The sequence below is a fragment of the Oreochromis niloticus genome, linkage group LG3, assembly GCF_001858045.2.
Source record: "Oreochromis niloticus isolate F11D_XX linkage group LG3, O_niloticus_UMD_NMBU, whole genome shotgun sequence".
In the NCBI taxonomy this organism is placed as follows: Eukaryota; Metazoa; Chordata; class Actinopteri; order Cichliformes; family Cichlidae; genus Oreochromis; species Oreochromis niloticus.
The window spans coordinates 21,353,989-21,375,355 of record NC_031967.2 but is presented as its reverse complement, the minus strand read 5'-3'; the positions used below and the strand labels follow the sequence as shown (position 1 = coordinate 21,375,355).

The 21,367-nt window shown below is 38.9% G+C and overlaps 2 protein-coding genes across 2 annotated transcripts in view; one reads left to right on the top strand and one right to left on the bottom strand.

Moving 5' to 3' along the window:
• The window catches only part of LOC109198185 (low affinity immunoglobulin gamma Fc region receptor II-b), a 997,390-nt gene that overhangs the window by 105,115 nt on the left and 870,908 nt on the right, over nt 1-21,367 (top strand). The gene's annotated exons all lie outside the window — the stretch shown is intronic.
• LOC109201287 (obscurin) overlaps nt 20,311-21,367 on the bottom strand; it is a 493,328-nt gene continuing 492,271 nt past the window's right edge. The window contains exons 22-24 of the mRNA XM_025906001.1: nt 20,834-20,896; nt 20,691-20,753; nt 20,311-20,590 (exon numbers count right to left, since the gene is read on the bottom strand). Coding sequence (XP_025761786.1) covers nt 20,583-20,590; nt 20,691-20,753; nt 20,834-20,896 — 134 coding nt within the window. The 3' untranslated portion in view covers nt 20,311-20,582. The remainder of the gene's footprint in view (nt 20,591-20,690; nt 20,754-20,833; nt 20,897-21,367) is intronic.

The following is a 21,367-nucleotide window of genomic DNA, read 5'->3' as shown; positions in this document are numbered from 1 at the left end:
GAAAAGAAGAGGCTCTTACACTTGGACTGTCTGCAGAGATACAACAAGAGCAGGAGAATAATAATGAGAGAGACTCCACAAACCAGTCCAACCATCAACCACACAGGAGATGAAGAGCTGTCAGCTCCTGACACAGCTGCTGAAATGACTAATAATAATTAAGTAATAATAAAGTATAATACTTATTATTATTATATTATTCCTCCTCAAGCATTAAAATCATTTTTACAAAAACACATCAACTGTTTTGATCCTGCTCACCTTTAACTGACATCCAGCTCTGTGCTGACTCTCTTCCGGAGTACTGACACTTGTAGAAACCTTCATCAGACTTTGACACTGCAGAGATCTTCAGCTCCCCTCGGGGATCATTTTGAATAAGTTTGTCATTGTGATAGAAAAACACATTGGAAAGTATTTTTTGTGTTTTCAAACTGCAGCTCAGACTAACAGAAGCTCCCTCAGTCACAGGATGAACAGGACTCACCAGGATAGGACCATTACCATCATCTGTGAAACAATCACACACAATTGTTTCAGTCACATCAGCTGGTGCACACTTTTAGAAAAAGCTGACATGTAAGCTTCAGGGAGATTTTCACAGAAGCGACTCTGTGAAACAGATGATCGACTTGAATCCAGGTAAGAAAGAAATGCATGTAGTAAATGAAGTTGAACGGCTGATGGTGAGATTTTGTAAGCTCATAATGTGATCTAACAGAGACTCACTTAGTAACTGATCTAAGGGTTGTGAATAGAATGAAATAAAAATAACTGCATTTAAAAACTTAAATACCAAGAAGGCCTGTGGGCCTGATGCTGTTTCAGATTTTCTCTTTAAACATTTGCTAATGAGCTGAATCCAGCTTGGAGACCTATTGATATCAGCTTCATCCTCACTATATAGAGAAAGGCTGCAATCAGCAAAATAATGATTACAGACCTGCAGCAGTAACATCAATAGCAATGCAATCCTTTGAATGAATTATGGTTGAGCACTTGTGAAGTGAAGTACAATTTGATTACTTTAACTCACTTGATTTGAAACCATTTAGAAAACACCTCAGCTTATGCACGATTGTTATTTATGGATCTAATATCAGTGTTTAATACCACAAACACTTATACACTGTTAAATAACATGAAGGTGGATCCTTATATAATCAGATGGTTGTTTGGCTATTTTCATTAAAACACAACAGGAAGTGAAAGTCAGTTCTACTCGTTCACACATACAGTTTATAAGAACAAGAGTCTCACAGGGCTGTGTCAGCTCTCCTGTTCTTTTCATATTATATTAAAACAATTATGGAAATCAGTGTATAAATAACTATGTGATTACATTTTCTGATGATACAGCAGTTCTTAGTCTGTTAACCAAAGATTCAGATGTTGCAATTTACAAAACTGAGATTGAAGGGATTGTGCAGTGGTGTAAGAAACACACATTCATGTTAAATATATAGAAAAATAATCGTCGTCATATTTATGATGATCTTTGATCAAAGATCAATTGGAGATCTCAGCCTGGTTTTATTTACTGGAGAGAAGTTTGAACAAGTGACAACATGACAGTGTTTAGATGTTCAGTTACAGTGGGTTCATCATGTGGATTATTCGTGTAGTCAGTGTTTGCATTTTTTAGAAGGCTGAGGGTCCATGGAGTAAATAAATGCACCATGTTGCCATTTTATATGGCGACTGTTGAATCTGTTATCTGTTATGGTATCACTACATGGTTTGGCAAACTTTCTGAGCTCAGATCCCAAATTCAAAATTTGGTTAAGTCGACTGGAAATATAGTTGGGATGCTCCCTTTATTTTCCCTGCATGTTACTGTGTTATGTGTGTTATGATGTGTTTCTCTAAATTACTCTGAATGGAGACAATAAATGTTTATGTAATGTGATGACAGAGATGTTGAGCTTTTTAGTGTTTTATTCTAATGGAGAAAATATAAAATACTAATTAAACTAGAGAACAAAAACCAAGAATATTTTTTGATGTTTTGCTGCCTAAAATTGTCTGAAATTCTCAATTTGTTTGTTTTGCCACATAGAATTAGTTCACATAGAGCAAAGCTGAGACAAATGTTCATGTGACGTCTAAATCATTCAGATCCAAGAAGTAAATGTATAATAACATACTCTGTACAGTGATGTTGACTGCACTGCTGAACTCTCCTGATCCAGACTCACACCAGTACACTCCAGTATCTGACTTTGATGTGTTGATGTTACATGTGGATCCAGTCATTCTCCTACAGTCAGAGAGTCGGCCGTCCTCAGGGAACTTCCTCACTCTCCACTCAGTGAAGTTTCCCTCACAGGTCAGTGAGACAGAGTCAGAGGTGAAGTGTTGCACTCTGTCAGGACTCACTGTGAGAGACGCTGCTGAATGAACATCTGGAAACAACATGCAGTGAAGAGACAAAGCTCACAGATGTTAGCATTCAAAATATCACAGTGAAAAAAACTAGTTCTTGCTAAACCCACCATAACTGCAAATAAATCTATGAATGAGATTTATTAATACAGATTTAATTGTTGTGACTCCTGCAGCTGGAAAGATTTCACTGCACCATCTGGGTCTCTCAGTAATAATCTCACAGCATCATTAGAAGCTACATTAGAAATTTCTGTTAATTTGCTTTCCTACAGTTTGTCCACAGTGTGCATGTTTGTTATTGCACAAGCAAATATCGTCATCATCTGTCATTTAATAAGATGTCTGACATTTGTGACCTTATTACAGATCATTATCGGACAGTTTAACATCAGTAGATCTTTAATGTTTATTCTCTTTCCTTCTACAAATCATGACAGCACTCTTACAGGCATCATGTCTGATATCATTTTCCACAGCAAAAGCACAACAACATGTGTGAAGGAGCTGCTGGAGACCAGCACTATGAGGACTAAAGACCACGAGATCATCTGTGTACATGATGTGCTTCACATGAGTCCTGCCAGATTTACAGACTTTCAAATCATCAACATGAAGATTAAAAAGAGCTGGAGACAGAATGCATCCTTGTTTAACTCGGTGAGAAACAAACAAGGAGGAATTTGAATAACAACAGAAGTGTCTGACTGAAGTTCAGTTTACTTGAATGTAGTGAGAAAGGATGAGATTCAATTTAATCCACCTTGAGGAAACTTAAATATAAACATTTAATGCAATTTAATATTCATTGGACATCAGATTTCAATGTCAGTATGTTGCTGCAAGAAAAATAATGGTGAATTAAAGTGATGACACAACTTATTAGAGAGAAACAATCTGACCTGCAGACCAGACAAACTTTGGTTGACTGTGATCAGTGTGATACTCTGGGTCTCCTCTTCCAGCTCTGCACACATATCCTGCTGTGTGTGTCTGTCCATGAATGATGTAGGAGTCCTGTGCAGTCCCACTGCCATCAGGTAGCAGCTCATAACTGGAGGATTTCTCTGATAGATCAGGAACAGCTTTATACCAGTAGAAGCTCCATCCTGCAGACGGATGTTCAACCTGACAGTTCAGAGTTACTGAGGCTCCAGGACTCAGCCATGATGGAGACACAGTGAGGACAGGACGGGGTTTATCTGTTCAACAAAGATTTTCTCTCAGTGAACATGTAGTACAGTCTCTGAACAGTGAGCTCAGTTTATACAAAGAATAATAATCTCAGTCTATATGAACAGAAACACATTTTACAAAGAGTTCAAACAGCTTAAAGGAAATATGACTTACTGTGATTACATACTATTTTATATGTTTTTATGTTTTCTTTCTTGTCTTTACTGTTAAATACATAAACAAATATTTCAAATAATAACTGAAAGCGTGAGTTTATTAAGTGACTAAAACAATTTACTGAGTGTGAGCAGTTATAAAACAAATGCTCTTGTGAACTGAGACTCTGTTTCTAGCTCACATCTCACATCTGACAGTGATCGTCTCTCCTCTGTATATCTCAGACATGTTTGGATACAGAGTCACAACAGGCCTGTTTGAGACTGTTAATGTTCAAGAAAGTACAATAAAAACACATGAAAGAAAAAAAGGTTCAATGACCATCAGATGTAGTGATTTGTGGGAAGTTACATTTAAACTCACCAGTTGTGTCAATCCTGACTGACTCACTGTCCTCTGTGTAGTAAACTGGTTCTCCTCTTCCTCCTCTGCAGCTGTAGAGTCCTCCCTCTGAGACACTGATTTGTCCATTTGTCACAGGTTTATAAGATTTCCCATCTCTGTACCAGTAGTATTTCCATCCAGATGATGATGATGATGATGATGATGGGCTCACAGAGCAGGTCAGGGTCACACTGCCCCCTACTGGAACAGCTGTCCTATCAGCTCTCAGTTCAGCCTTTGGTTTAGCTGCAGTTCAGTTTAGAACAAGAACATAAATGTAAATGAACAATTTAAAGATTGAAATATATAAATATTATATTATAATTACATTTATGTATTTACAGTTAATTACATACACTCATATTCAAAAACTTTAACTGATTTCAAACCAGAAAGTTTTTGTATTGAGTAATGAAAAGATAATGCTACAAGAGGGGCGTCCCAATCCTTCCCAACTTATTTTTGAACCATAAAAGTTATAGTTTGTTTTTTAATATTTTATTTTCATTGTCATTACAGTGACCAGCTGTGTTAACAAAATAACTCTACTTTTCATTCACATATGGAGAGTAAAATAAGATACAGCTCCAGCTGTCTGTAATGCCTGAAACTTAAGTGAAGCTGCTAAATATTATTATATCGGGTTAATTTTTCTTTGACTTACTATTGGTATTAATTATTATATATATAATATATCATTATGTTGTCTGTTAATGCAAAATTCAGTATAACACACGTGGTCCAAGAGTCCTTCAAAATAAGACAGGAAGTAACACACACTGAGACTCATACTAAGGCCTTTGAACAAGACACTGGGACACGGGAATGAACAGACATGGAGACAAAAGGAGAAAACACAAAAGAACCAGAGAGAAAACAACAGGAGACGCTGAGACTTGAAAACAAACAAGAACCACAACGCAGAAACACCAGTAACTAAAACTCAGAGGCTCTTAACAACTAAAAATAAACATCTAATAATTCCAAACAATGAAAAAGTCCAAACAAACTCAAAAACCAGGGTCAAACACCCAGGACCATGACACATGACTGAATGAAAAGCTGCTTATAATGTTTTTTGTTGTTGGAATAAAAAAAAAAACCCAACATTTTATTAAACAGCAAAAAAGAAACAGTTTGAAAGTTTCTTCTTGTGAAAACTGGGCATTTTCTCTCATTTGAGCTACAGTTGGTTAAAGTCGGAAACAAGCATTATTTCTACTGTGATATATCGTCCAACTGGCTCAAATAGGCTGTTTTGGTCAGAGTTGAGTGACTTCTTATCATTTACTATGAAGCTGTTTAGGTTACTTATAGTTGTTGATTTTAATATACATGTTGATGATGACGCTGACCTCTTCGCCAGAGACTTTATCAACACTATGGATTCCTTTCAATTTTGCCCAGCATGTGTCCTACACATAGCAAAGGTCACACACTGGACCTTGTCTTTTCTCTGGGTCTGGATATTGATTTTATTTTTACTGAGGACTTTTTTTCTGATCACCATGTTATTCTTTTAACTTGTTTTTTCATCAACTTTTATTCCCTGATCGATGGATGGTTAGCTCTCGCATCTTAAACTTCTCCACAGCGGAGAAATTTGCGGATGCTTTTAACTTACAGCTATCTGCTCATAATGGTGTCGACTTCTCAACTAACCTTTTTAATAATTATTCCCTTTCTGTTTTAGACAAAATCTCTCCGGTTAAATTGAGACGCCTTTCTACATGACAGTGTTCGTTGTCTAAAATGTGATTGTCATAAAGCGGAGCGCTGGTGGAGGAAAACTCATCTAAATGTTCACCTCCTTTATTTAAAAAACCTTTTAGCTTTTTTTAATATTGCTATCAGAGATATGAGGGCTACCTATTTCTCACACGTGGTTGTAAAGAGCAGAGGTAATCCTAAGGTGTCGACACTGACATTGCCATTGTTACTCCTGCTCTACCTGCAGCCCCTATTTCTTCAAATGAAGACTGTGAAAATTTTCTTTCATTCCTGCTTGAAAAAGTTAATACTGTAAGAAAGAATTTCTTACATTCAGTACCTGTTTTGTTGGTTTCTACTCCAACTTGGCCTCTCATTTTGGTCATTTTTTCTCCTGTTTCTCTAATCAAGCTGGTAATACTAGTTAATTCAGTGAAAGCATCCTCTTGTTCACTTGACAATTTTTTCAAAATGTCTTCAATGTGTTGGAAGACATGGAAGACATGTTGGTCCATGTGTGCTCACTTTAAGCAACTCTTCATTGGCGTCTGGTATAGTCCCTGTTTATTTTAAAAATGCTTCTATTCTCCCACATTTAAAAAAGACCTCAGCTAGACCCTATTCTTATGAGAAGTTACAGATCAAGCTCTAAATTACTGTTAATTGCTAAGCTTCTAGAAAAGGTTGTGGCTAAGCAACTTATAGCAGGACAAACATAGCATTTTTGACAAGTTTCAGTCCAGCTTTCGTAGAGTTCACTCCACAGACACAGCCCTTCTTACAGTCTCTAGTGACATTTTGATGAGTAATGATGCAGGAAAATGTTCTGTTCTGCTTATGTTGGACCTCACGTCAGCTTTTGACACAGTCAACCACCACCAAACTGACCTTTTTAGAATTGCTTTTGGTTAATTTTTGCCTGTTTATGTTGTCTGTTTTATGTTTTATGACTTGTTATTCTATGTGCAGCACTTTGTGATTCTCCATCTAAAAAGGTGCTATATAAATACAATTTTACTTTACTTTTACTTACAAAGCTGCAAGAAAAACATGTGTTTTCACTTATCTTGATAAAACAAATAATCTGGATTAAACATCTCCAACTTACATGATACAGTCAGTCTGATGGTTTCACTCCAATATGTGGAGGAATAGTTCCTTCTGCCCCGGCAGCTGTATCCTCCACTGTCAGACTCAGAAACTGTGATTCTGCATTCATTGGATGTTGGAGGTGTGTTTAACTTGGCTGGTCTCCATTCATACGTCCACTGAGCTCCTTCACCTCCCTGAATCTCACATCTGACAGTGACTGTCTCACCGCTGTATATCTGAGTCCTGGAAGGTTGCCGGGTCACAGTGGGCTTAATGGGAACTGTTCACATAACAATGATCCAGTTAGAAGAGAAACATGAAAACTCTGCTGTTTATAACATAAAAGTAGAGTGACTGCAAAACAGCTGATTCACACACAAACAGTTTCAAGTCTGAAAATCAAAACAAAGTCACAATAAAACAGTTTACAGTTTTCATACTATGACACAATATTTTTTACAATATTTCACTTTGAAGTCAACAAGCAAATCAGTCTAAATTAATGGAATAATAAAAAAAATCTGAAACTTTAGATTTTCAAAGGATTTTTTTTCTTGAATCTAGAACCAACATAAAGAGAGACTGCAAATTTTTTTTGTAGTTTTATACCAAAATATTTGATTTTTGAAGCTCCAATAAAGTAGATAGATGGGCTCTTGGAGACTGTCAAGGTCAGTCTTTAATCACACAATTTTAAAGGAGCCACCGCAAATCTGGAGAAGTTGAAATGTAGCTAAGATCAAAGCTGAAGCTGAAGCAGGTTTCATGAAGGAATGCAGAAAGGTGAAGAGGTCCATGCAGAGTGCAGACAGGCAGCAGAAATAGTACGTTTTAATCTGATCCAATTAAAATGGGGGGGGTGTAAAACTGGATGGGTCATTGTCTTCATTTATGGCTGCTATGTTGGAAGTCTCATTGAGCTGCTGCCCGTTATCACAAAATCCTTCTAATGGTACTGTCAAATCATCCGAAATCAATGTTGGATTTGATAACTTTGCAACTTGCTTTGATTCTGGAAAGACAATATTTTGCCCACCTACAGGGGATAAGATAATGAACTGCTGAATATCTTGTACGCCTGCTGTGCTAACAGCTGGATTATTCAATCATGCTTGGGACAGAATATTTCAAGAATTGAGGGAAGAGATTCACTTCGTATATGTTGAGCTTAACCAGGCTTTCAGCATGTCAGGTAACAATGCTGAAATGGTTTCAGAATGAGGAGAGGAGAATGAGGATTCAGAAGAAACTTCTAAGTTTGTGGACAAGGTACTGTTGGCACAACACATCAAAGACAAAGAAACTTTGGAAGTTTAAAACACTACAAACCAAAACTTACCACTCTGAGAACTGCTTGTACAAGAACATGAAGAGACCATAATCAAATACAGCCAGTATAAGTGGGTGAAGAACTCCTCAGAAAGGGACCTTAAATGAACCTAAGAAGGATGTGCTAGCCAAAGGGCTCAATTTTGCCTCATCACCACAACAGCTGCCCATATTAGTTTTCATCACAGCCACAGAAACAGAAAACAGAAAACCTAGCACAACCTGTGTTAAGTATTTCACTATAAGCAAAGTCATGTCCAAGTGACGAGATGACGTCAGAGAGGTGCGTGCCTGCGTGCACGAGATTGTTATTGTTTTCTCTTGTGAGCATGCGCAATAAATGGCCAGTGTGGTTCCCGGGTCAAAATGGAAGATGGCTATCGTTATTTTCTCTCCGTGAATATTAAGCCACTAAAGAGTGCAAGCTAGCCACTTTGGAAAAGGTTTACACGCAAGACTGCTGTAGTAATGTCTATCGCTACAGGTTATGGGCCCAGTCATACCAGCCAAAGGTGGTTTAAGCTTTTATTCGACGGCGATGAGAAAAACTACGAGCTCTGGGAAACGCGGTTCCTCGCGCACATGGAGTTGCGCGGCCTCGGTGCTGTCCTGCAGCAGGAAGCAGAGGACGACGAGGATGCCCGCGCCGAAGACGAAGCGAAGAACGGGGAAGCATACGCAGAGCTGGTACAGTGCTTGGATGACAAGAGTTTGTCACTGGTCATGAGAGATGCAAGAAATAACGGAAGAAAAGCGCTGGAGATTCTCCGCGAGCACTATGCAGGAAAAGACAAACCACGTGTCGTAAGTTTATACTGTGAACTGTCCTCCCTCCAGATGACTAGTAAAGAAATAGTAACTGACTATATTATCAGAGCAGAGACTATATTCACGTCATTAAGAAGGGCTGATGAAAATATAAGTGATGGACTCCAGATAGCCATGGTAGTAAAAGGGCTACCTGATTCATATAAACCCTTTGTCGTGCACATCACTCAGACAAATGACACGGTAACGTTCAGCGAGTTTAAAACAAAACTGCGGAGTTACGAGAGTACCGAAAGATACGGGAGGAGTGACGTGAGTGTAGAGGAGGACAACGTGATGAAGACCATCGGCGGGACAAGGTCGCGGGGAAGACAGAGAGGAAAGAAAGTGGACATGACTACTATCGAGTGCTACACCTGTGGTAAAAAGGGACACATGGCCAGGACTTGTCTTGCAGATCCCCAGTTAAAGAGAGAGGAGCAAAACTGGGGCACACCACAACGAGGAAGAGGACGCGGTCGTGGACGAGGACGTGACTACATGAATAAAGCAGAGGAAGAGGCTACATCCTTTTGTTTCTTTAAAATGAGTGACTGTCCTATGCAACAAGAAAAGAAAAGTCTTTTAGTAGACTGCGGTGCCACCACACACATGATTAACGACGCCACAAAGTTCAAGACAGTGGACAAGAACTTCAAACCAGAGAACCACGTGATCGAACTTGCAGATGGAACCAAGGTGAAAGGAATGGCGAAGATGAGGGGCGACGCAGAGATCTACATCCTGGACAGCGAGGGACGGCAGGTGAAAACAAGGCTGAAGCAAGCACTCTTCGTCCCATCGTTTCCTCAGAACATTTTCTCAGTTAAAGCAGCAACAGCCAACGGAGCCGAACTCCATTTCAAGAATGGGGATAACTGGTTATTCCACAAAAATGGAACCAAATTTGAGGTGAAGGTGTACGGTAGGCTGTATTACCTGAACACTGTAGAAAATGAAAATGTTGATGAGATATATGGTTGTCATGATATTCAGACCTGGCACAGAATACTTGGTCATTGTAACCTAGATGATGTTGCAAAACTTGAAAAGGTGGTTAAAGGCATGACTATAAAAGGAAAACAGGAAGGGTCCAACCAAAACTGTGAAGTTTGCATACAGGGAAAATTCACACAAAACAGAAACAGACAGGCAGATGCTAAAGCTAAAACTATACTGGAGCTAGTACACACAGATTTATGTGGCCCTATAGAGCCAGTAGGCAAAGATGGGTACAAGTATGCGATAACATTTACTGATGATTACAGTGGAATGATTTTTCCGTACTTTATAAAAGCAAAGAGTGGCACAACAAAAGCTACAGAAAAGTTCATTGCAGACGTAGCTCCATATGGAAAGATAAAATGTATAAGATCCGACAATGGTACAGAGTTTACCGGGCAACCGTTCCAAACTTTACTCAGGAGTAATGGGATAAGGCACGAGACTAGTGCACCCTACTCACCACACCAGAACGGAACTGCAGAAAGAGGTTGGAGAACCTTATTTGAGATGTCACGATGCATGCTGTTGGAGAGCAAACTCCCAAAGCATTTATGGACGTATGCTGTGCAAACAGCTGCCCAAATCCGCAACAGATGTTACAGTAGGCGACTGGAACAGACTCCTTACTGTGTATTCACTGGAAAAACACCTGACCTATCAAACATGAAGGTATTCGGTTCTGAGTGCTACGTGTACAAACAGGATAAAAAGAAACTGGACTCTAGATGTGAAAAGGGAATTTTCTTAGGCTATGACAAATATAGCCCAGCCTACAATGTCTACTATCCTGAAGTAGGAAAGATCCAAAAACACAGGCTGATAAAATGTCTTACTAAAGGTAGTGCAGACAGTCAGACACAAACAGATTTTGACGTCAGAAATGTTTTTGAGATCCACAAAAATACACCACCAAACATGGTTGACCAAAATGAAGTAGAACCAAAGGCGAGTGTAGAACCAAACCTAGATGAGTTTACAGGGGCAGATTCAACAGAAAGTACTCAGGAAGGAGAAGAAGTGAGATATCCTACAAGACAGAGAAAAGCTCCAGAGTATTTAAAGGATTATCAATGCAAAACTGAGTGTGACAATGATGATGATGAAGGTGTAGACTATTTCTATAAAGTGGCTTATGGGGTGCCAATAACATTCAAAGAAGCCATGGACTCTAAAAAATCAAAAATGTGGAAAAATGCCATGAGAGAGGAAATGAACTCTTTAAAGGAAAATGAGACTTTTATTTTGATGCCACTGCCAGAAGGTAAACAAGCAGTGGGAGGCCGTTGGGTGTATGCAGTAAAGGAAAGCCCAGATGGATCTGAGACTTACAAAGCAAGGTATGTTGCAAAAGGATATGGACAAAAAGAAGGGATTGACTATAAAGAGACTTTTTCACCAACAGCGAGTATGACGTCTGTTCGAGCTTTGATGCAGGTGGCGGTGCAGGAAGACCTCACACTGCACCAAATGGACGTAAAGACTGCTTATCTCCACGCTCCGATGGACTGTGAAGTTTATGTGGAGCAACCAGAAGGTTTTGAGGTAAAATCCAAGACAGGAGAACACTTAGTGTGTAAACTGAACAAGTCACTGTATGGTTTAAAACAGTCGGGACGTAACTGGAACTTGTTACTGCACGATTACCTTGAAGAGAATGGTTTTGTCCAGAATGATGCTGATCATTGTGTCTACAACAGAGGTTCTGAGAGTGGGAAGGTCATTCTATTAGTGTGGGTAGATGACTTGATCATAGCAGCAAGTGACAACACCTTACTCAGGGATGTGAAAGAGGTGTTAAAGAAAAGGTTCAAGATGAAAGACATGGGTCCACTTAAACATTTTCTAGGCATCGATTTTTCACAGGGTGAGGGAGAGATTAAAATGACTCAAAAAAGACATATTGAAAAGGTGCTGACAAAATTGGGGATGTCCGATTGTAAACCGAGATTCACGCCAGGCGAGCAAAAGTTAAGTTTTGACAGTGAAGGAGAGATCATTGATCCTACAGGGTACAGAGAGATGGTGGGAAGCTTGATTTACATTATGACATGCACCAGACCCGATCTAAGCTGGATCGTTAGTAAATTATCACAACATCTTGCGGAACCAAAACAACAGCACTGGTCTGCAGCAAAACATCTATTGAGATATTTGAAGGGTACTAGAGACCAAGAGCTTCACTATCACAAAAGTGAGAAAGGTCTAAAGCTTGAAGGGTACAGTGATGCTGACTGGGCGTCAGATAAAGATGACAGGAGGAGCACAACTGGATACTGTTTTAGTCTAACTGAAAATGGTCCAGTTATATCCTGGAAAAGCAGAAAACAGTCAACAGTAGCTCTATCTACGTGTGAGGCAGAGTATATGGCGCTGGCTGCTGCTACCCAAGAAAGTATGTATCTTGTACAACTACTTAGAGGAGTAGATAGTAGAGAGCATGTACCTGTTAAGATATATGAAGACAACCAGGGGGCGATAGCTTTATCAAAGAACCCGGTATGCACACAGAGGAGCAAACACATAGATATAAAGTTTCACTTTGTTCGATCTGCGCACACTGAGGGAAAGATATCTATTGAGTACTGCCCTACTGAAAATATGATAGCTGATGTTCTTACTAAGTCAGTGACAAAGGTCAAGTTCGAGAGTTTCAAGGAGTATCTATTTGGAAAATAAAATGGATCAGCACAGAGAATCCTAAAAAAAAAAAAAAAAAATGAACAAAGGAGCGATGCAAAGTTTTTTTGAGTATGGCCAGTATTGAAAAATATATCTGTATATTTTTTTTTGTTTGTTCTATTTTCTATTACAGAGAACAACGAACATGTCTTTGAGTGGGAGTGTTAAGTATTTCACTATAAGCAAAGTCATGTCCAAGTGACGAGATGACGTCAGAGAGGTGCGTGCCTGCGTGCACGAGATTGTTATTGTTTTCTCTTGTGAGCATGCGCAATAAATGGCCAGTGTGGTTCCCGGGCCAAAATGGAAGATGGCTATCGTTATTTTCTCTCCGTGAATATTAAGCCACTAAAGAGTGCAAGCTAGCCACTTTGGAAAAGGTTTACACGCAAGACTGCTGTAGTAATGTCTATCGCTACAACCTGAAGCAGAGGAAATCAGGATGAAGGTTCCAGCTACCTGTTACAATGTAAGAATTCTTCTGTCCAACCTCACAGTTCAAGAACAGAAGGCTGTCACATCTCTGAGTAAAGACCAAAACATCACCGAACTTTCAGCCAGCAGGTGGAGGTGCATTGGTGGTCTAAACTGATTATATGAGCAAAATTATCACACTCCTCGGTGACAGCAATACTTATGAAGTCTTAAGTCTGGATTGTGCTGTGCACACTGAGGAGGATAGAAGCCTCAACACTGAAATTTACTGGAAGAGCAAGGGTGTTTTTTCTTTCCATTTCTGTTTACAATCACAACTGAACCTCTCAAATCATTCACACTAACAATTCAAAGGAATCACAGTTGGACTGGATGCAGAGTTGTCCTATGTGCTGATTACATTATTTTTGACCAGTCGAAACAAATTAATTGTGACTAATCATATAAAATAGATTAACTACAATCCTGTAAAATAGCAACATTATGTAGTACTTTTTTAAAATCCACATATCAAAGTGTTTTATAGAGGCAACAAAAACATTTGAGGAAATCCTTCTCATAAAAAAACTATATTTATAGAAAGAGCTAACTAAGCTGCAGTGATAAAAACACATGTGCACCAGCTGAAAAATGGGAAAATTTTCATCTAATAAAATCTTTTTCTTCTCCAGATGTTTTACTGTGACTGCATACTTTTATAACTACATTAAAGACTTTTCACACTACTTTTGTTACCAAACTATAAGAAAACAAAATATTTAAAAAGTACAGTATTGTTCAAAGTGTTTTGATGTATTTTTGGATTAAACGTTGTGCAATATAAATTAAAATGAGAGAAATATGTCCCACTTACGTAGTACTCTCAATGTGGTGATGTCACTCCACTCTGTCCAGGAAGAGCTTCTTCTACCCCGACAGCTGTATCCTCCACCATCAGACTCAGTGGCTCTGCTGATTGTGTATACACTGGATGATTGACGTGTGTTTAACTTGGCTGCTCTCCATTCATACGTCCACTGAGCTCCTTCACCTCCCTGAATCTCACATCTGACAGTGACTGTCTCACCGCTGTATATGTGAGTCCAGGATGGCTGCAGGGTCACAGTGGGCTTAGGACCAGCTGTTCAAATAAAAATAAGAAATAAATCACATTATCAGACTTATAGTAGTATAAAATTATTATTAAGCTGTCCTGGATTGTATTGCTCTTTTTATTTGTAATCATATTTTTGGATCGTATTGACAATTTGATTTAAAATCAACAATAAAATATTTCTTTTTATTAAACAAATTAAAGTAATTTGCTAATATGTAGAATCTACCAGCAGAGTGAAAACAACAAGCTGTGTACAAATGTAAACTGTGAGACTGAACATCAACACACAAACAAACAATATCATGCAAACAACTTCCGTTTCTCAGATTTTAAATTGCATAAAGAAGTTTTATAGTCAAATATCCCACTATTTACTTATTTCTACATCTTTACATTTACATATTTATACATTTGTGAACATATAAACCAGAGTTGTCAGTTAGCTTTTGTTTCCTAACAATGCTGTTAAACCTCCAGTGATGGAGTCAAAGCTGGAGGCTGCTCTGCTCTCATGAAGTTATTATTAGTTCATAAATGGTGAAATACAAAGTTTTCATGTGACACCAAAGTCAAAACTAGACTGGCAAAGAAAAAAAAAAGCATTAAAAGCATTTTTCCAAGATCAGTTTCACAGAAAGCTCATCAACCATGTGGCCGGAGCCTTTCTGTGTGGAGTTGCATGTTCTGTCCGTGTCGGCATGGCAGCGCTCTGCCTTCCTCCCACAGCCTAGAGATATGCAGTTCGTGCGGTTAGTTTAGTTGGTGAATCCGAATTGCCCATAAGTGTGCCTGGTTGTCTGTCTATCTGTCTGTGTTAGCCCTTCAACAGACCTGCAGCCTGTCCAGGTTGGTATGGTAGCTGAAACAGGCTCTAGCCCCGCTGCAACCCTGAATTGAGATAAGCGGAAGAGGATGGATGGGTATTTTTCTGAAAGTAATCTGTAAAACTGAGTAGATTTGAACACTCCAGCTTAATTTCAATCATTTATTCACTGATTAAAATATATAACACAGAAGTGGATGTTGTTAGTAACAAGAAAAGGTGCACAAACACATATTTAAAAAAATCACAATAAATATATTGCCATGGTCCTGGGTTTGGTGACCCAGTTTTTATGTTTTTGATTATTGATATTCTTTGATTTAGTATTTTCTGATTTCTAGTTCCTAGGTTGTGTTACTGTGCCTCTTCCTGTGTTCCCTGTGTCACGCCTATTCATGTTCTCATGTCTGTTCTTCCTCGGTTCCAGCGTCAAGCCCACATCTCTGTCTGTGTCTCATGTTTCCTGTTTTACTTTGATAGTTCCTCGACTTGTGTTAGTGTATTCTGTTTTGGTTCCTCCAGGTCTCGTGTGTGTGTGTGATTAGTCACAGCTGTGTTTCCCCACCTCCTGCATTTAACCTTCTGTCTGTTGTTGGGTTGTCTGTTTACGTCCCTCATGGTTTCCAAGTCCCAGGTTTTTCAGGTCTCAGATTCCTTGTTCTAAGTTGTAGGTTTCGTGTTTTGTGTTTCAGTGTTGTCGTTCTTTCACCTTGTGTCTTTATGTTTCGCTTTCCCCAGTTTAGGTTTTTGTTAGTTTATCGCTTTCTCCTGTCGCCTTTTGTTTGTTGTGTTTTGTGCAGCCCAAAATAAAGGCTCGCTTTTCTTAATATCCACCTCCCAGATCTCTGCACTACAGTCACTGCTGCTGCAGTCGGCTGCACCAGGTGCTGACTGTTAGATGCGAGGAACCTCTGATCCATTCTTCTAGTGAATCAGTACTGTGATCTGTTTGAATGGTCAGTAATAACAGCTGCATATGTGAACTGGAAGAAAAACACCATTTCTTACCTTCAGCATTTCCAGAGACGACAGTACTGAGCACTAAAATTGTAAATACATAAAAGCTCATTAGACATTATACAACTGACTAAATCCAAATAAATATAAAGTAAAGCTTCTGTTAATGAGTCAGTGCCATTCAAACAATGTCAGACGTGTACTTACAGAAAAAGCCCATCGTGCAGAGCAAAGATTGCCCCATCGTCACATCCAGCCTGCTGCACAAAGAGTTTTACTTTGAACAAAGAAGATGAAGAAAAAAAAGAAGTTGTGTTTAATATAGATACAACAAGAGTTTTTCTGCAGTTTCTTCTTCTGATTGGTCTCTCTGTGCTTCCTTCCCTTTCACACAAAGCTCAAACAGCTTTTAAGTTTGGTTGAGACCCAAACACAGGAAATGACTCAGTGTGTGGCTGAAGTGAGACTAAAGATTTTTATGTTTCACAAAGTAAAGTAACAAAGACAGCAAATAAATTCAAAGTTAAATTTATTATCTGTTGCTATTTAAAACAAAGCACAAACTGATTAATTCTGAATTATTTGTGTTGCTTTGACATCTTACCATCTGACTACATGTAAACACAATAAAAGAAAAACAAACTGATGATGTGAAATAATGATATAAACACTGTAATAATGATGTTTGCCTTGAACACCACATGTTACCAACCAAGACTGTGTAATTCTGTTCAGAGTCAGTTCAAAAAGTAGACCCACATGCAGAGCAGGACTCAGAGTACCAAACGAAGGTGACATTTTTTTCAATAAGGACACATAGTTAGAAAGAATGAACATGATTTATTGATGAGCAGAATATAGATAGGTGTTTGGCGGTCAGACTCCGATGGCCCGTGTCGGTAGAACAGACCCCACAAATCCACTCATATGAGTGGATTTGTGAAAAAAAACCAGAAAATCTGATTATACTTCTTCTACAGAGCATGAAACTTGATTTCTTCTAAAAACACCTATTTTTTCTTTTATTCGTGTATTTCTTCGGAACCCACAAATCCACTAATATGAGTGGATTTGTGGGTTCCGAAGAAATACCAGAGTCAAAGTGGGCTTAATAGGAAGTGTTCACATCGCAATGATCCTGTTAAGAGAATGAACAAGATGAACACACAAATCAGAGGGGAGAAACAGAAGGTTGAAGAATTTAATGAGAACAAAAAGCTTTTTTTTTTTCTCTTAATCTAGAAGAAACATGAAAATAGATTGCAGCAGGAACCACTGACATATTATGCACCTTTAATAATTTTTTTCCTCCCAGAAGTAGATGGGCACTTGTCTTGGAGAGAGCATTGAGTAACATTGAGTGTGACTTCCTTTGTCTCATCAGTTGTTATTTGCTTTAACCCTGTCTCGTTCTCTCGAGCTGTCTCCACTCCTCTAATCACCCTTCTGTGTATATATATTAGCTGTCTCTCCTTTGTTTGTGCCAGAGTCGTCCTTCTGGTGTTTTTGGACCTCTTCGCTACAAAATACATGACGGTTATCTCAGTTTGATGCCATGTTTAGCTGTGTAGCATGTCCTTGTCATTCAACAACAATCAAATAGTTTTACTTTGCAGAAATGAGAAAAGAAGAAGAAGGAGAAGTTTAATATAGATATAAAAATCTTTTCTACAACACATTTTCTGATTGGCCTCTCTGTGTCCCTCCTTCTTACACCAACCTCAAACAGCTCCTGTGGCTTTGACCGCAGCAGTTAGCTGACAGGTTTATATTTCCTGTTCTTTGCAAAAACAGAAGCTTGTTTCTTGTGTTGTGTTGTTATCTTTATCTATATATATGCAACGCTGTTCTGTTTCTTCAAGTTAGGAGACATATTTTGTCAGGTCATAATTTTCACCATTTTCTTCTTTAAAAACAGTTGGGGTTTTTTTGTTTTTTTGTTTGTTTTTTATTTTGTTTTGTTTGTTTTGTAGAATCCTTTTATCATTATCTTGCAAAGAGCTGCTTCGTCTTATCAAAAGCACCTTGGGCAACAGAACTACACTGGAACAGGATCTTGGTTGAAGTGATTCTGATTATAGGAGACTTCAGCTGCTACTTTACCAGACTTGATATAGATATAGTTTGTGTGTGAATATGAGATAAAAGTTAGCAAGAGGGATTAACGACTGCCCAAACTGTGAACTTACAAATTGGATCTGTTTTTTTTTGTCGCTCTCTGCTCATCTGTACCATGTGGATTATAATTTTCAGAAGGAATTGGACTGCCATATTGGATAAATATAACTGATGTGATTTGATTATTTTGTGATGATTATTTTTGATTCTGCTTTCATTTTACTCCTGTTCAATTGCCTTAATAAAATTTCCCTGCAAAGAGTAGAAGGAAAACTGCAAAATATAATAACCTGGGAGGTCCTCGGTCTGCCCTGAGACCTCAACCCAGTTTCAAATACCTTAAATCAGGGGTCCCCAATCCCTTCAGCTAGCATGAAAAAAAGACACAAAGCTGGAGTTATTCTGTCTTTACGCTGCGCCTTCTTCGCTCATTCTCTCCCCCTCCATCTTCTGTTGCTACTTCAATCACGAAACTGATCAATGATCAGCTGATCGGCTTTTCTCTCTTGTTTATTTATCGCCCACTTTGCGCCAGAAAGAGGAAACCAGCGGATGTCGCGTTAAACAACAGCAGCACGTTTAAGCTTGATCAGCTGTTGTTAGAATTTATTTAATATTAATTTCTAGTATCAGCTGATGTTTGTTGGAGCCACAGCTGTAAAGCTGCTGGTCATGATATCGGTTTGGATATGTGGTGAGAGGGAAACATGAAGATGAAACCAGGAGATGTCCTTACTGAATCATCAGAGCTGAGCAGGTGATGGAGAAACAGGTTTACCTTTAAGGTGACATGAATGAGTTGAAGGGAAGTTATGAACTGTTTCTGAGAGACAAATAACACCAGGATCATTTTCTGAGTAGCTGACAGCTGGTAACTGTGCAGGGGCAGATCTAGCAAAGTTTTGCCAGGGGGGCAGGTAGGGCATTAACAGGGAAAGGGGGGCACAAAGAAATACTTTTCTTTCTTATTCTCATTTCAGATGTCGAGCTTTTAATAAATAATTATCTGAATCTTACAACCACAGTTTTCATCTGATGTAAAATGTATAGAAATCCATTATTGTATGTAGTAAATATTAAGTCTAATATTTACCCTAGTAAGCTATAGTACTTTTTCCTTTGGGAAGGTACCATCTGTGCAGTCTGCAATTCTGTTGATGAAAGATGTTGAATCTATTTAATTATTGTAGAATAATAACTGATTTCTGTGCATTTGTTTTACACATGCATTAAATTAAAGTCTATTACGTCAATTAAGCATCATGAGGCGGAGGGTGGGGTGTGGTTCCATTTTTTTTTTTTTTTTTGCTAGGAGTTGGCAACAGCTACGGCTGCCATCGTGGGTTGGGATTATGACATGCAAATGTGAGTGTGCAGGTGCGCCTCCAGGAGTGGTGGATCCCGAAGACGGTGCGCCAGGACTGGATGCTGATCTGGAGGCGGAGTATAAGACGGCGCGGTTGAGGACGGCAATCATCCATCCTCGGTTTTACCCCAACCGGCTGGGGCTGCGACATGCCCTGTGTTGCTTTGCAGGTCCAGGAGGAAGTAGGGGTGGATCGCCTTTTCAGTTGGGTACAGTTTTCTCATGTTTAGTTACTCAGGGAGGTAAGTGATTGTTGTTTGGTTATGTTTCTTTGGGGCTAGGTAAGCAGTCGCTCCTCTAAGTTAGTTTCCCTTTTTGTTTGTTGTTTTGGCGTGGGTCCACCCCAAAGCCTGAGTGACTCCTGTGAACCCATTTTTTCGCTTCGTGTTTGTAAATAAACCATGTCATATTTTAACTTGTGGTGTGATGTGCTGGGGTCGAGCAGGGGATGGATCACTCTTCCTGTTGCGGTCGGGTTTCCTAGACCGGCCGTAACACAACCCCATTAGGTAGGTTGTTTAATATTTCCGCTAAATACTGTTTAGAATACCAGATTAGGGCGGATGGTGCAGGTTTAAGTTTATTAAATGGTAAATGTCCTGTATTTGTATAGCGCTTTACTTAGTCCCTATGGACCCCAAAGCGCTTTACACTACATTCAGTCATCCACCCATTCACACATTAGATTGATACATATACACCAACAAGTATTTGTTGGTGTAGATACCAGCACTTCTTAATGTAAACTCTAAAGACTTCAAACTTTTTTTTTCACTGCTGTTGGAACAGGATACATTCAAATTTGATCCAGAAGCTCAACAATGAATATAAAACATATCAGCTGAATATAAAGAGCATGGATTTGAAACAGGACACATCTCTGTGTGCTTTATGCTAAAAGACAGTACCAAGTCTATATCACATTATCATTCAATATCATCTTCATAAACACTAAAGACTGAGCGTGTCTGATATTTGGGCAGCAAAGGAGCAACAGTGGATTCATAAAAAGCTTCTTCTTGGCTTTGCTGCTGCAGCTCTCCTCACTGACCTGTAAGACAAACACACAAAGAACAGAAATGTCCAAGTTTCAGGATGTTCGCCATTTAATAACTTGAAGAATAACTCATCCTGCACAGAAGCATAATTACCAGGAAAGCTTCCTAATGTGACTTCAGAATAAACTGCTGCATCAGCTGCAGGACTTGATTTTCCTGTGAGTGAAAAGAAGAATTTAAGACCAGATAAACATGTTGAACAACATTCACTGGAGGTGATGGCAGACTTTGTTTACCTGCTTTCTTCTTGGCTTTTTCTTTTTTGGGGCGTTTGACCTCAGCATACATCAGACTGTCCTCTAAAAGAGAAGTCAGAGCTCAGGATACATTTGATCAGCAGGTATATGACACAAACCCAAAGCACTTGGATGTATATGGACTTGGAGGTGGATTTAAAAAAGCTGTGGATCACCCAGTTACCCCTATACAGAAAGTCTGGACTGGCTCTCTGTGTAGAGGGTCCACGTGTCTGATTCCAGGAGGTTTTCCCCAACAGGTAAAACAGAAACTTAATTAAGTCAGTGGTGAGCAAACTCACTACGCTAAGAGTTACAAGTAGGAACCATTGATGAGATAATATGAGTAACACTTCACAAGGATTCCTTCATTGTTACACAAAAAGTTAAATGAAATATCCTGTATAAGTCTAAACTTTATATTTTCATCCGTTATGCTGATTAGCTTCATACTTTATTATATTGGAATAGAATTCTGAATGATTAACTATGAGCAAAATCACATATAGGTATAATTACCACTCTGTGTAACAC